General features: G+C 42.1%; 1 protein-coding gene across 3 annotated transcripts in view; it reads right to left on the bottom strand.

Annotated features, from left to right (window-relative positions):
* LOC147026945 (uncharacterized) overlaps nucleotides 1-13,545 on the bottom strand; it is an 81,821-nt gene that overhangs the window by 48,659 nt on the left and 19,617 nt on the right. For all 3 annotated transcript variants that reach the window (XM_085882864.1, XM_085882867.1, XM_085882866.1), the window contains exons 3-4: nucleotides 9,271-9,470; nucleotides 6,625-6,685 (exon numbers count right to left, since the gene is read on the bottom strand). In XM_085882864.1, coding sequence (XP_085738990.1) covers nucleotides 6,625-6,685; nucleotides 9,271-9,470 — 261 coding nt within the window. The remainder of the gene's footprint in view (nucleotides 1-6,624; nucleotides 6,686-9,270; nucleotides 9,471-13,545) is intronic.

Below are 13,545 nucleotides of genomic sequence, written 5' to 3'. Positions count from 1 at the left end.
CAGCAGACTAGACGAGTACCGACCAGTAGGAACGTTCAACGTACAGCAGTGAAGTTGATTCAAAGTCAGGGAATGGAGTTCGGGAACCAGTCCCAGTTTGCATGCAGTACTCTCGATTCCCTCTTTACTGGACGAATCTTTTGTTTTTGTTTTTAATTAATTCTTTCACATAAGAAATGCAGCACACAGCCGTTCCTCCTCTCATTTCACATGGTGCCTCTCTCCTCTTCTTTGACACACACTGTCGCTAATTTATGTCTTTTGCACAAGGTCAATAAGGGCAGTCTGATGCTTAGTTGTTTTCATTCCAAAATTCCTTGTAGAGGAATTGGTTCAGTTCAGTACATCCCAATAAGATTTGAAAACAGCCCAAAACTCATCATCCCAGTCCATTATTCTTTCAACGAGGAGTACATTTATCCAGCCACTCAGACACCATGGCATAAACACACCTTTTTCCTATCCACACTGAATTCCTTGAGAGGGAAACATTTTTAACTTTCACAATTGTATGTTTTTTTTTTGTTTTTTTTTAAACTGGATCATTATACTCTGATGAAATTATGCACTTAACTTCCACACCAATATTTTATACCGTGCCATAACTAATATATTGTCGCGGGGGTGGCCGGCCCAGGTTAACCCCCCGACCCAATTTGTGGTGACTGAGGGTTAAGACCGCCAGCCCCCGGGAAGGCCAAGCTATACCTTATGAATAGGAGGTGGACACGTTGATACTCGGAGATTTTAACACATGCTCGAAAGGCATGGGGCGCAATGGCAGACGTGGTAGAGAAGCACAGGGAATGAAACGGATGCACACGGGGTTTTATCCTCGAACCCCACAACGAATACACGAACACAGTTTCTTAAAATGGACGCATTTAACGAACATAAACAAATATTTACAAAGGACAATAATTCAAAAGGTAATGATGAAAAAAAAATAAAGTAAATAAATCCTACAGTCGAATCGCCCCTTACACACACAGACAACGGGGAACACAAAATAAAAACTAAAGGGGGAGCACTCGGTAGAGTGCAAAACCTCCGCCGCCAATACTGCTGGGTCACTCAAGTGAACCTGATATCCTATTCATTGTAGGTCAAAAAAGATCAGACTCTACTGAACCACGATTGAATAAACTAAACTAGATCGACGCGCATGTAGAAATGCCAAAAAAAAAAAATAAAAAATAAAAAAAAAAATAAAAAAAAATCGATATTTTTTTTGAAAAAAAAGTTGCAAATTTTTTTTTTTTTCTCTAACAAATTAATTTTTTGGGGGGTTGGAAATCACTTAAAACATGTAGAAATGCAAAAACAAAAATTCAAATATTTTTTCAAAATGGCCACCATATTGGACTTTGGACCAAGTCCAAAATCTAATGGCATGATCCTTGGACCATACCTAATCCCCCTACCAAGTTTCGTCGAAATCCGTCCAGGAGTTTTTCCGTAATACTGTTCACAAACAAACAAACAAACAAACAGACAGACAGACAGGGGTGAAAAAATAAATTAATAAAAACCCTTCCTTTCAACTATTCTTGTACTTAAGCTTGGCCCAGAGCTGGTTCCCGGTAGAACTTGGATTTGAGGCATTTCCATCAGCACGTGCATACGCGCGCCCAATGGCGCTTCTCTCATAGCAGGACAAACAAACGCCAGGCAATCCGCGAGCAGCACTCAACACTAAGGCTCAGAGCCCAAGTGCAGCTGCTCATGACATAAACGAGGCTTGGGACCCATTTCTCATGACTCAACCAAGAGCCAAAGGCCAGCGTCTCGCTTCACCACGCGAGCCAAATCGCCCAAACATGGATTAAATGGCCGTGTCGTCATCCTCGGCGTGCGTTCACCCTCCGATCTCGCCTCTCCAAACAATGTGCCTCATGCGTTCCTCACACTAACCACGTGCGTTCCCTACAGTGACCTCGTCCGTGCACTCTGCCAATCTCTCGTCCTATACAGTAGGAAGCCTCCCACATTGCACAAGCCAACCTTCCTCTCGATCACGCCTATATCCTCCGCCTCTGGGGCATGGCCTGCTGGCATGAAACCCGGGAAGGTGGGGCTTCTGCCTGCTCAGAACACTTGCTTGTTCTTCCTCATGGGTTTGGTTATAAAGACATAAGGAAGTCACATAGGGGCGATTGCATACTGGGGAAGCTTATTCTTAAACCCGAGCTAATGAACACGACAACACCCACTCGTGTGGTGACACGTAACACTTAAGCTCACAGGTTCCCTACTTAATCACATCGAGATGCCTCCTACAAGTCCAAGGACCAAGCAACTCTGCACAATGCTTTTTCCCCAATTATAATCTTCCATCTACCCCAACAACCGTGACACAGCCTTCCCCCTCCCCCTCCCAGAACTGTAGCTCCTGCAAGCTTCAATGCAGGCATTACCATTCCGGCCTTACCACTTACCGACTCACACCTAATTAGCCTATGAAATAAATTAGGAGGGGGCTATGGGAAGGAAGCCACAGCTAACTTTCCTAATCTTCTTAACATTCTACACCCCTTAAACACAACAATTCAAATATTTGCAAAATTCTTGGTTCCTCACTCCGGGCTCCAGGGGTGGGTATAAAATGTCAGAAACACACAAAAATTGAATGTGGGATAAAACCTTAACCCCAAAAAACAACGTTTATACAACCCCCTACGAAAGACTGCATTCATTAGTGGATGCCACAATACCCAAAGTTACCTGCGGAACCATCCAAATTTCCACGAGCCCTGTCTCTCCGGTACAGGTTAGTGACATGGATTCAGTGAACCTTCCCTCATTCACACAAATCTAATATTAATTATTCATTCCAACCCTGCAAGACCATGGCGTAAATGTTATTACACATGTGTGATCCTCAATTGGGCAGTGGGGTGGTACCACATAACAATAATGGTGGAGGCACTTCCGGTTGTGGTGTCCGCAGTCCAAAAACAAGCCGCCCGACTAATGACTTCTTCCCCCCCCCCCCTTTTCTTCAACTATTCGGTCCCTGACAGCCAAACAGCTCTATTGCTGTCCACCTCCCCGGGGAGGGTCTCCTCACATCCCGGCTCTCACGCAGCCTCATACAGGTCGCCAGGGGTTTCCTTACCGCTAGTCGCCCAAATGAGACCTACCTTCCGACGGGTCTCCATTTCTCCACACATCCAGGCTCTCTCGTAGCCTCATGCACATCCAGGCTCTCACGCAGCCTCAGACACTACCAGCTGCCAGGGACAAATTACCTCAGGGGAGTCGCAGTCACCGCTCCTCCAGAGCTTGATCCAATCTTGTGGACCCACATATCTTCCCCACCCACACAGTCCAACATCTCATTTCCTCCCCCGCTGTCATTCAATTCTCAAACAATGCAATGCAAAATGGTGATAGTGTTCCTCTACTACCATGGCCTGCTTACATGTTATAATTCACATTCATTCTCCAAAAACAACTCAATTCTTTACACATAACAGACAACTCCACAAGACAAATTTGGTTTCCAAACCAATCCCTTTACCGACCAGTCACTCTTGCCCGCTCCCATCCTAATTACCCATGTCCCAATTTCTTGCAAACAGATCCCATGTGACAGTAAGCATCAAAGCACTTTAACCTAAGTGTAAGTCATCGCAGGTTGGTTGGGTCCAAAAGTGTCATCCACCCATTCTATATTTTCTTCGCACCCTTCAATCCACCCCTGTGGATTTGTTGCTTTCAAATTCCATGGATCCCAAACTTTTTTCTTTTTATTTAAATTATATATTTATTTATTTACTTTTTCTAAATTTGTCCATCACTCCAAAATCTTGTAGATCACCCTGACTAATGTTTGGGTGAAATTGTCGACTTCAAGCACACCCTCGATCAGGTGTCAAAGAATCAGATCAGCCACAAGAGCCATGTCGACATACATTCTTGCGAGAGGCAGCAGGATCGATGCCTGCACCCCCCCCCATCCATCGAGCGGTTGCTGAGAGGGGCTCAAATGAGATTTGTTACCTGCATAGTCCATCAGCATCAGCTACTGCTGTATGGACATGTGGCTCGTTTTCCTGACGCTGACCCTGCTCCCCAGATTCTCTCAGCGAGGGCGTCTCGCGAGTGGAGGAGGCCAAAGGGCCGACCACGTGCCTCGTTGTTGCAGCAGGTTGAACAGCATCTCAAGGAGATGGGGATGGGCCAGACATCTGCCTGGGGGGGAGGCCAGACGGAGGCCCCTGGAGTACCGGCGGAAAGTGGATGCAGCGACGCGCCGCTCCAGCGCATGCTCCCATACCTGACCTGACCTGAAAGGCCGGATCTGAACCAAAATCTAATTGGCTTTTTCTTGTTACCGAACCAACTCACCCGCCAAGTTGTCATAACTCGTCCATAATTTTTTTTAATATCACGCTATACTGTTTGTCATTTTTGGCCCCATCTCAATGGTGAAGAATCACTTTGCAAATTAAAAAATTCTAGTATCCAGAACTTTACCCAAATCATCAATTTGTTCCTATCAATCACAGATGGCAGAAGTAATAAAGTCGATGAAAAAAAGGGGGCAAAATACAGTTCAGTATACGCATTTTTGAATGATGACAAGGGTCACGCGAGCAGTTTCCGCATTTAATGCGATGTGAGTGTTCTCAGCATTCCTGTAATAATCAGAAAAATTGTTGAGTACTTCCATCTGATTGAATGATGAAAATGGCACAAACACAGGGCACATGCTGCAGGTTATCAATAATAAACGGATATTAAAAATATATATATATAAAATAAGAATAAAAAAAAGTTTCCGGAGATGTACTATTCTGTATTTACTCAATGCATCACACACTACGGCGAAGCAATTGTACAACATAACAACTCGTCTTTTCAGTGATTATATGCACCTCACGTTACTACATTAAACTTGCCTTTTCAACTTTCAATGATTAGGCACAAGACTTTTCCACTTGCGTCGCTTAAATCAAGGTTACACAGCCATTTCGGGAAGGAAATAAGTGGCCACTGGTTGCATCAAGCGGGTGGTCTTTTAATCAAGGATCATTCGAAATTTTATTCTGGGGGGACTTACAGTGGTCGCAAAAGGCAGGCGGTTGCTGAAACAAGTTGGTGGCAAGAGCAGATTTGAGAGCAATTTTACAAAAGTTTGGAGACATCGCAGTGTAGAAGAAAATTTCAGTTCATCAGAGTAAACCTCACACCATAGTATTTTACAAACGGTTCTGCCTCAAGAAGAACGGTTAACACAATATTTCTGTGTGAAATACTGTCATCATTGGTTGGCATGCTATGCCCAATAAATAAGCCAAATCGTTATTATACCAAGGATGATCTGCATGTTTTAACTGTTAAAAAAAAAAAAAGTACATCCAACAATGCAACTGCTAATTTCCTTGCATACTTCACATGATCAAACAACGATAGACGAACATGTTACACCGCAGATAAAATATCATATTACAGGCAGTCCTTGGGTCACGTAAGGTCAACACAGGGAAACCCGACTTTACATAAGCTCGCAATAAAAGAAGAAATTCAACATTTGTCAATGCTTTCCGTTGTTTTATGTACGTCCCTGTTTGGCACTACTTGTGTGTGCAGGGGGTCAGGATGGGCCCCATGCACACCTTACACTTGTTGACTCTGGCTCCCACATCCTGACTGAAACCGGGACCCACCGTGCTTGCTCCCCTCTTGCTCCTCACACAGCCACGGCACCGCTGTTTCCCTAGGGAGCAGTGACGTCACTCATGTATTTAATGAGTCTCTCGCAACAGAGCTATCGGACATGGGAACATGAAATTGAAGGTGTGCAAGGAAGGTATGAAAGCAAAGAAATAAGGAAGAGAACGAAAGGATGGAGACGAAAGTCGCGGGAAAGAATGAATGATGAAGATGAATAGTGCGACGAGAAATGAATCCGCAAAGCACATAGGAGAGTGAAAGAAGGAACACTGGCGAGAAAAGCGAAGCTAAAGGAATGACAGAGTGAAACACTCAGAGAGAGAAGGGCGAGATGAGACTCATGTTCGTGCAAATAATAATAATAATGATCGATCAAGCCCGGAAGAGTCCGTAACACTCTCGAACCGCAAAGCTTCGAATCTCTCAGTCTTTCTATGCCATTCTCCTTCTTCTTCAGAGGTTCTACATGCATCAAATTCTGGAGAGTAGGCCCATCCTTCACCCTCCCTTTTTCCCTCCACTATGTTCGTACTGTAGATGTAAATGGTCAATAAATTATATCATCTTTTTCTTCAGATTTTACTCAATGAAATTTGACTTGCGTAAGAATAGACTTACGTAAAGGTCCCAGTAAACGGAACCCTTATGCAAGTTGAGGACTATCTGTGTACGCACGCACGCACGCACTCCTGTAAAGAAAAAATAAAAAGACTGTAACTGAAGTACATCTTCACAGTAGATTTTCTCCAAAGCAGTCAATTTAATCCAAGGTTTTATTTTTCTCTTATTCTCTTAAAGGACATTTCCATTGTACTATAATCAAAATAAACAGCAGGCAATTTTTCCATAAAAAAATTATTCTTATACTCACTCATCTTCCCCCCCCCCACCCATCCCCCCATTTTATATACTCCACTCCTTCCCCCCATCCCTCATTCTCACCCAGTCCAGGAGATCCTTGCAAAGGTTCCGTGCTGCTTGTAACCCATCAGGCTGAATATGGCTAAAACGGCAGTGAGCAAAAATAGATAAGTACTTTTACAAGAGAAGTAAAGAGGGAGGTAAAACATGGGGAATATAAAAGGCTAAATGATGGAGAATGGATTTGAGGATCTGTGCACATCACAAATTCACAGAACCCCACACAATGAAGTTAGTTGGAAAACACTGCAAATTTTAAGACATTTCATAGGAGGAACCACAGACACTAGGCATGTAATGGCCTTATTTATTTATTTCTATGCCAGTTTGTGTGTGTCCATCGATCTTTTGTCCCAGGATTCTCCGTTTTCGTCGGCCTGTGCCTTTTTATAATGAACTGTTATTCCGAAAGAACACTTTTCGTGTGGTGACCCGCCATTGCTGATTTTACACGTGAAAACCATTTTGGCATGGCGTTAATGGTAAATCCCTGAGGGAGGTTAAAATTGGTAATTAACAATTCCGACCAGGGGAGGGGCTGCAATTTTCCAGGAGTTGGACAAATTTTCCAGGACTTTTCAGCACTGGAAAATGCTTTTTCATTTTTCCAGGGACTTCAAGGATGAAGCAAACCCTGATACCAGCTACTTATGTTACCATATGCTATTACCCAGCCTCCTATTTCTCAGAACAAGCTCCATTTCACTATTTTTTTAAGGATAACAACAGGTTAAGCCTGTCAGGTGCAGAGAAACTAAATATAAAGTTGACTACCTGTACCTTTACAGTTCTGTTTGTCCACCATCAGTTCCCCTTTCATTCACAGGGTCCAGACAAATATTATTTTATACCAATCTGGATTTAAAAAAGATTCTAATGTTCCTGGAGGATATTTAAGCTATGAAAAATGCAACGACATCAGAAGTGAGTGAAATGACTTTCCAAAGTTCTCCAGACTATAACCCTGTGTTATGACAGACAACGATATGAATGACTGTTTCAATTATTGTCCATGGAAAAAATGATTCATAAGCATCTCTTCTCAGAGCCCATTGCAAGAATAATTTGATAAACCACTATACATTGTGCCAGCTTTTATACAACCACCCACTATAATCTGTTATATAATGCGAACAGTGTTGTCTGTCTGTGTTTGGCTGTTCACACGTTACGATGTCTCCCATTTCTTGCAGCCGTTTCCCGCGCTGCATTTGAAAAAATAAAATGAACACAGAAAAAGCTCAACATTGAACCAGAATAAATGCATTATACCAAATGAGATAAATTTTAAATGTATAAATGGAACAATAGTTTGTTTATTAACACAACATCAAGATACAACCTGGGCTGACAGGATGACCTCAAGGTATGCACACTCACCTCATCTGTCTAGCCTGGGTTGGAATCTCGGCCCAGCTATAAATTGTCGTCCTGGTGTTTCGCGACTGGTTGAAACATTGTGTGTGTTGTCCCGCCAATGGACGTTAAACCTGGTGTTACATCTGACATTAGTTGGGGGATATTAAAAGATCCCGTCAGTGTCCTTCCTGAAGAGTAGGCGAGCTATCACCGGCACCATGGCCAAATTACAAATTCCTGCCCAAACTACAGCTGGGAAGGCAATGGCAAACCACCCAGCATAACCCAATGTTTGCCAGTTCCAGGTTGGGAGCGAGAATGGCGCCGTTGTAGTCGCCGTTGTTGTTGTTGGTGGGATATCCTAATAACAATCGTAGCGCATTCACATTTAATTACCCATTAGACAAGGGAAAGGGCTATCTATAAAACACGTACTTATCGAGATAACTGATCGAAAGGACCTGAATGTCTGTGTGCTCATGGCTTCCAGATTCGCAACAATATATAGTTTTGGCCTGATCTCTCGTTGATGAAGAATTACTTCATAAATTAAAGAAATTCTAGGATCCGGATCAGGATCTTCACCAAAATTTAATCAATTCGTCCTTGTCACACGCCCAACTTAATCAGAATCCGTCCCTAACCTTTTGAGATATCCTGCTCACAGACACAGACAATGTGAAAACATAACCTCTGTCCACCTTCGGTGGCAGAAGTAACTAAAATACAGTCGTGAACAGCTTTTGACAACATAGGTTCTTATGGTTTCGCACATTATGGAATACTAAAAAAAAAAAAGTATTTTGTTTTCCATATTGTAAATCGATGACTTTTATCGATGGTTGATTTTGATACAATTGATATTTGCTAGAATCAGACAATAATTCCAGATGTGTCTGTTTGTGTGTTTGTTTGACTTTTATGCACTCCTAAACAAATGAAGGGAATGAGTTGAAAAATGGTAGTTGTATTTGAAGTGCGCAAAAGAAGGTTTTCATTATTATAATCAGCTATTTTCAGTCCACTGATGGACAAAGGTCTCAGCAAGTTTTTGGTGGTTTATTCAGGGGAAGATGGAACTTCTCCATTCAAATGTGCTTCTGAGCATATAGCACCACCTATGGAAGAGGGTATTACAAGTCATAAGAAAATAAGCCATTTCTAGGGGCATTAACACATTTGCAAGGATGTATTATTATTCGCTTGTCGTCATAAATAACCCAACACCAGTGAATATTTCAAAGTTAACAAAATAGGGTTGGGGGAGGGGGTGGGGGGGAGGAGAGACAACAAATACATGCTTCTAACCTGATGAGCAAGTGTAATGGCTCGTAGGCACGTTGAGCAAAGCGTCCACCGCAGAGCTCTACCTTGGCCCCCGTTTCAAATTCTATATGACCTAAAAAGGTTCCACCAGGACCCAAAATGCATGAACAAACATCAAAACCCTGGACGTCCTCATCCAGACCAACAAAGAGTTTGTGATGTAGAAACTTTTCTTCGGGATTCTGCAAAACATACACAAAAGGTATGTGAGAAGTTTCATTACTGCTGGCCTAAAACAAACAAACAAAAACATTATATATATATATATATATATATATATATATATATATATATATATATATATATATATATATATATATATATATATCCCAACTAGAACGGGCACTCATAGAGCGCATACCTTTGCCGCCACTACTTTTTTGTTCTTGGTATGAGTGTGGGGAACTGGTTTCATATGAATGGTCTTATGACACAAACCACATATCTATAATGTCATGACCCCCCCCCCGACTTTCGGGGGCTACGGACTAAACAACAATCAACTCACGTCGTTTTGGCGAGTCTTCACTCGCAAGCTCAGTGAATACAACGTTTCAACAAGAGAAGGTAATCGCGTTTGATGCTGGTTTCATGCAAATCGAATAAGAATTGACTGAGTTATGCCGAAAACCGCATATTTTTCAACGGCGTGACACCCCCCCCCGACATTTTACCCCAACCGGTGACATGTGTTATGACGTCATTGTGTCACAAGATTGGGCATTAAATTCTGAACATTTTGGTGCTGGGTTCATGTAAAGCGGACAAGAATTGACCGCGTTATGACAAAAACCGCATATTTTTCAAGGTCGTGACCCCCCTGACCTTTAACCCCTAACCGGTAACAAGAGTATGGGCGTCATCATGTCATATTGCATATCACAAGATGAGGCGTTGAATTCTGAACATTTTGGCGTTAGTTGCATGTAAATTGAATAAAAATTGACCGTGTTATCATAAAAAGACGATTTTAACCTTTTCGTGACCTTGATCTTTGACCCGAACGATCCCAGAATCTAATTGAATGCTTCCTGGCTAATAACCAATCATCCCACCAAATTTCATGCAATTCGGTTTAATACTTTTTGAGTTATACGAATCACAAGATTACAAACAAATAAATAAATAAATAAATACACGCCGACCAAAACATAACCTTTCGCAGAATGCGAAGGTAATAAACTTTGCTCAGCCTTAAAGGGGAACCCAAATGCTCAAAAAACCTCGACGCTAATCTATCCCTTGATCCCCTATAAAATAGATATGATGACTTTTTCCAATTTGCTAATTATCAAGAGCAATTTTGCGATTAAGTCGAAATCTTCTTCTTTTCCTCATCAGTTGTGACGTCGCGTCAGGAAGTCGCCCGTCATATTCGTACTGCATATGGGTTACATTGCGATACGATTTAACTCAAAATAACGAATAATTTTGGATTTTCTTCCTTGGTGCTTGTATCTACACAAACAAATGTCAGTGTGCGAGTGTGTGTGTGTGTGTGTGTGTGTGTGTGTGTGTGTGTGTGTGTGTGTGTGTGTGTGTGTGTGTGTGTGTGTGTGTGTGTGTGTGTGTGTGTGTGTGTGTGTGTGTGTGTGTGTGTGTGTGTGTGTGTGTGTGTGCGCGCGCGCCTCTCAGTGTGCACGTGCACGTCTCGGCACTTTTATGAAGATAAAAAATTGTTATTATTTATGCCGCCGCAGCCCAAGGTGGCACGTTTTCCGGCTGTGCATCTGTGCGTGTGCGCGTGCGTGTGCATCGCAGATTTTCATTACCACGATAACTTGTAAACCACTGAAGGGATTCTGATCAAACTTGGTACAAGTATGAACGATGATATAAACACAAAGACAAACTGATTAGATTGTGGGTTGAAAAGGTCAAAGGGATTTGTTTTTTTTCTCTCATGGTCATGTGACCTTTAATTTAAAAATCTTTGTTACCAGTCTGGATGCAGAACTGGAATTTTACCCAAGGTGTGTTTTGGAGTACATACACAATTTTATTGCAGATTCTGGTAACATAGACTATACTAAACTCAAATCTGAGTGATGCCACTTTGTCACGCTTGAGCAATTTTTTTTTAGGAGCAAAATTCAAAATGGCCACCATCAAAACTGTTTTTTGGCCGTAACTCGGCCAAAAAAAAAAAATCGAGATATGAACCCGATTTCAGTGGCAAACCCTATGTTTTGGGGGTCAAGGAATACACTGATATGTTTAAATAAACCATACAACTCATAATAAGTCTATATTGCAATTTTTCTATTTAGATATAATATTGACTGAAAAAATATCGACCGAACTATTTTCAGCCGTAACTATGCCCAAAATCTATATGAACCTGATTTAAGTGGTAAACAGTATATTGTATTGTATTGTAACAGTATATTGTATTGTATATCTTTATTTCCAACAGTACAGTTGAGTAATACAATGATTAGGTAACTACAAAGTATGTTTAATTATATTAACACATAACCAAATAAATGTAATAAGCAAGATTTACACAAATTCAAATCCAAAAAGGGGTCTGTACATGCTATCAACTATGAATACACTGATTGGTTGCTGATGAACTTCTTTCATTCTGCTTTCACTCAATTTTTCTTTCACTCAATCTCACATACAAGACAGCTGCATAAATCAAATAACTAGTGTTCACTCAAGTTCCACAGCTTCGCTTGCTGATACAGACTTTGTTTTGTCGTTCTGACATTGCTCCATACCATGGCAGCCACAGAACAATGAACAGGAGAGCCTGGCGGCAGAGCAACTCCATCTATTCGTTGCACAGAGTCGCACTGAGCTGCACCCACACCTGATCATCTTGAGAACATTATCAGGAGCTCTGATGACATCCGGAGGCAGAGACACAGGGAGCAACATGCTCGACACTTCTTCATGTGACCATCCATGACTCGTTGGATCGATCAATGGTGGGTCTGGATCTAATGCAGCCCGCCATATTGCTGCCTGCAAGTGCGCCCTGAGAACGTGTTGGATGAAAGCCACAGTGGTTGGTGGTAGAGTTTTTAACTCTGGTGCTGATGTCAGCTTCTTGTTAGCCATCTTTGAAGACCAGACATCAAATCGAATAGCTGACATGTCTTCTGTTTCCTGGGATCCATAGCAAGCAGCAAAGAAGGCAGTTGCTTCAGATATGACATCTGGTAATTCTGCATCAAGATCACAAAGATAATTTAATTGACGACGATCTTTGAGGTGTTTCACAATTGTGCCTTTTCCGATACCCCACAGGTAGGCAACTGTGTCACATCCAGACACCACATGTGCTGCCAGAACTTGGGTGACAATATGTGCATGCTTCTGCACTGTCACCTTCATGTCAACAGACTATCTGTCACGACTTGTACCAGCCATCACAAGGTTGCATATGCCAGTTCCTTCAGTTGGTAAAAATGCAACAGCAATATGAATACATCTGTGTCGTCTGAAATTATCCGGATACTCGGAACTCCTGATGAGGCTAGAAGGACCATTTATTGTACCATAATAACATCGGCTTCTTCATGAGTGGTTCTTAGGTCAGGCCTCTCTACTACTTTGTATTCTGCAATTTCCATAGGTACTGGATTAGGTCCAGTTAATGTGAGCTTTGTGTTGGTAGAAAATGCTTCAGGATGGTCTTTGATGTCGCTGCAAATGATATTTATTAACTGGAATTTGTTCTCTGTCACTGTCAAACCGATCTTTTGTGCAGGGAGTGGCGTCGTCAGATTCAGCTGGTGTCGTCGACTGGCATCTTTGCCTGCACGAGCGGTTCGCGTGACTTTCTTGATGCTGTTGTCATAATACCGGTCAAAGACCAAATACGTATCACATTTCTCCAGCTTATCTCTCAAATAAGAAAGAAGATTCTGCACATAGTCCTCTACTGTTCCTTTCGATGGCCATTCCATTGATTTTTTGGCTCTGGGATGGCATCACACTTTTCACCACAAATGAGACATTGTTCTTTAAAATTGAACGATATGGCATCTGTTTGGCGCGTTCTCTTCACGACAGGCTCTTCAACTTTTTCTTTCTTCTGTAACAAACGTTTAATGTGCGTCTTGGAAGTGTATGTTGCAACACAATTCTTGTGTTTGTAGAGTGTCTCAGTAGTCTTGTAAAAGAGTTTCTAGAGCGACATGCCACCGATCACCTCTACGTTTGCTCGCTTCTACGATGGTGTTGCGCCTTTCAGGTCCAGCTACACTCATTGGCTGTTTACTGGCACTGCATTTCATGCAACTA

Source organism: Eptatretus burgeri, chromosome 5 (assembly GCF_056783735.1).
Source record: "Eptatretus burgeri isolate ZD-2024b chromosome 5, Ebu_testis_v1, whole genome shotgun sequence".
Lineage (NCBI taxonomy): Eukaryota > Metazoa > Chordata > Myxini > Myxiniformes > Myxinidae > Eptatretus > Eptatretus burgeri.
This window is presented reverse-complemented; position numbering and strand designations above follow the sequence as displayed.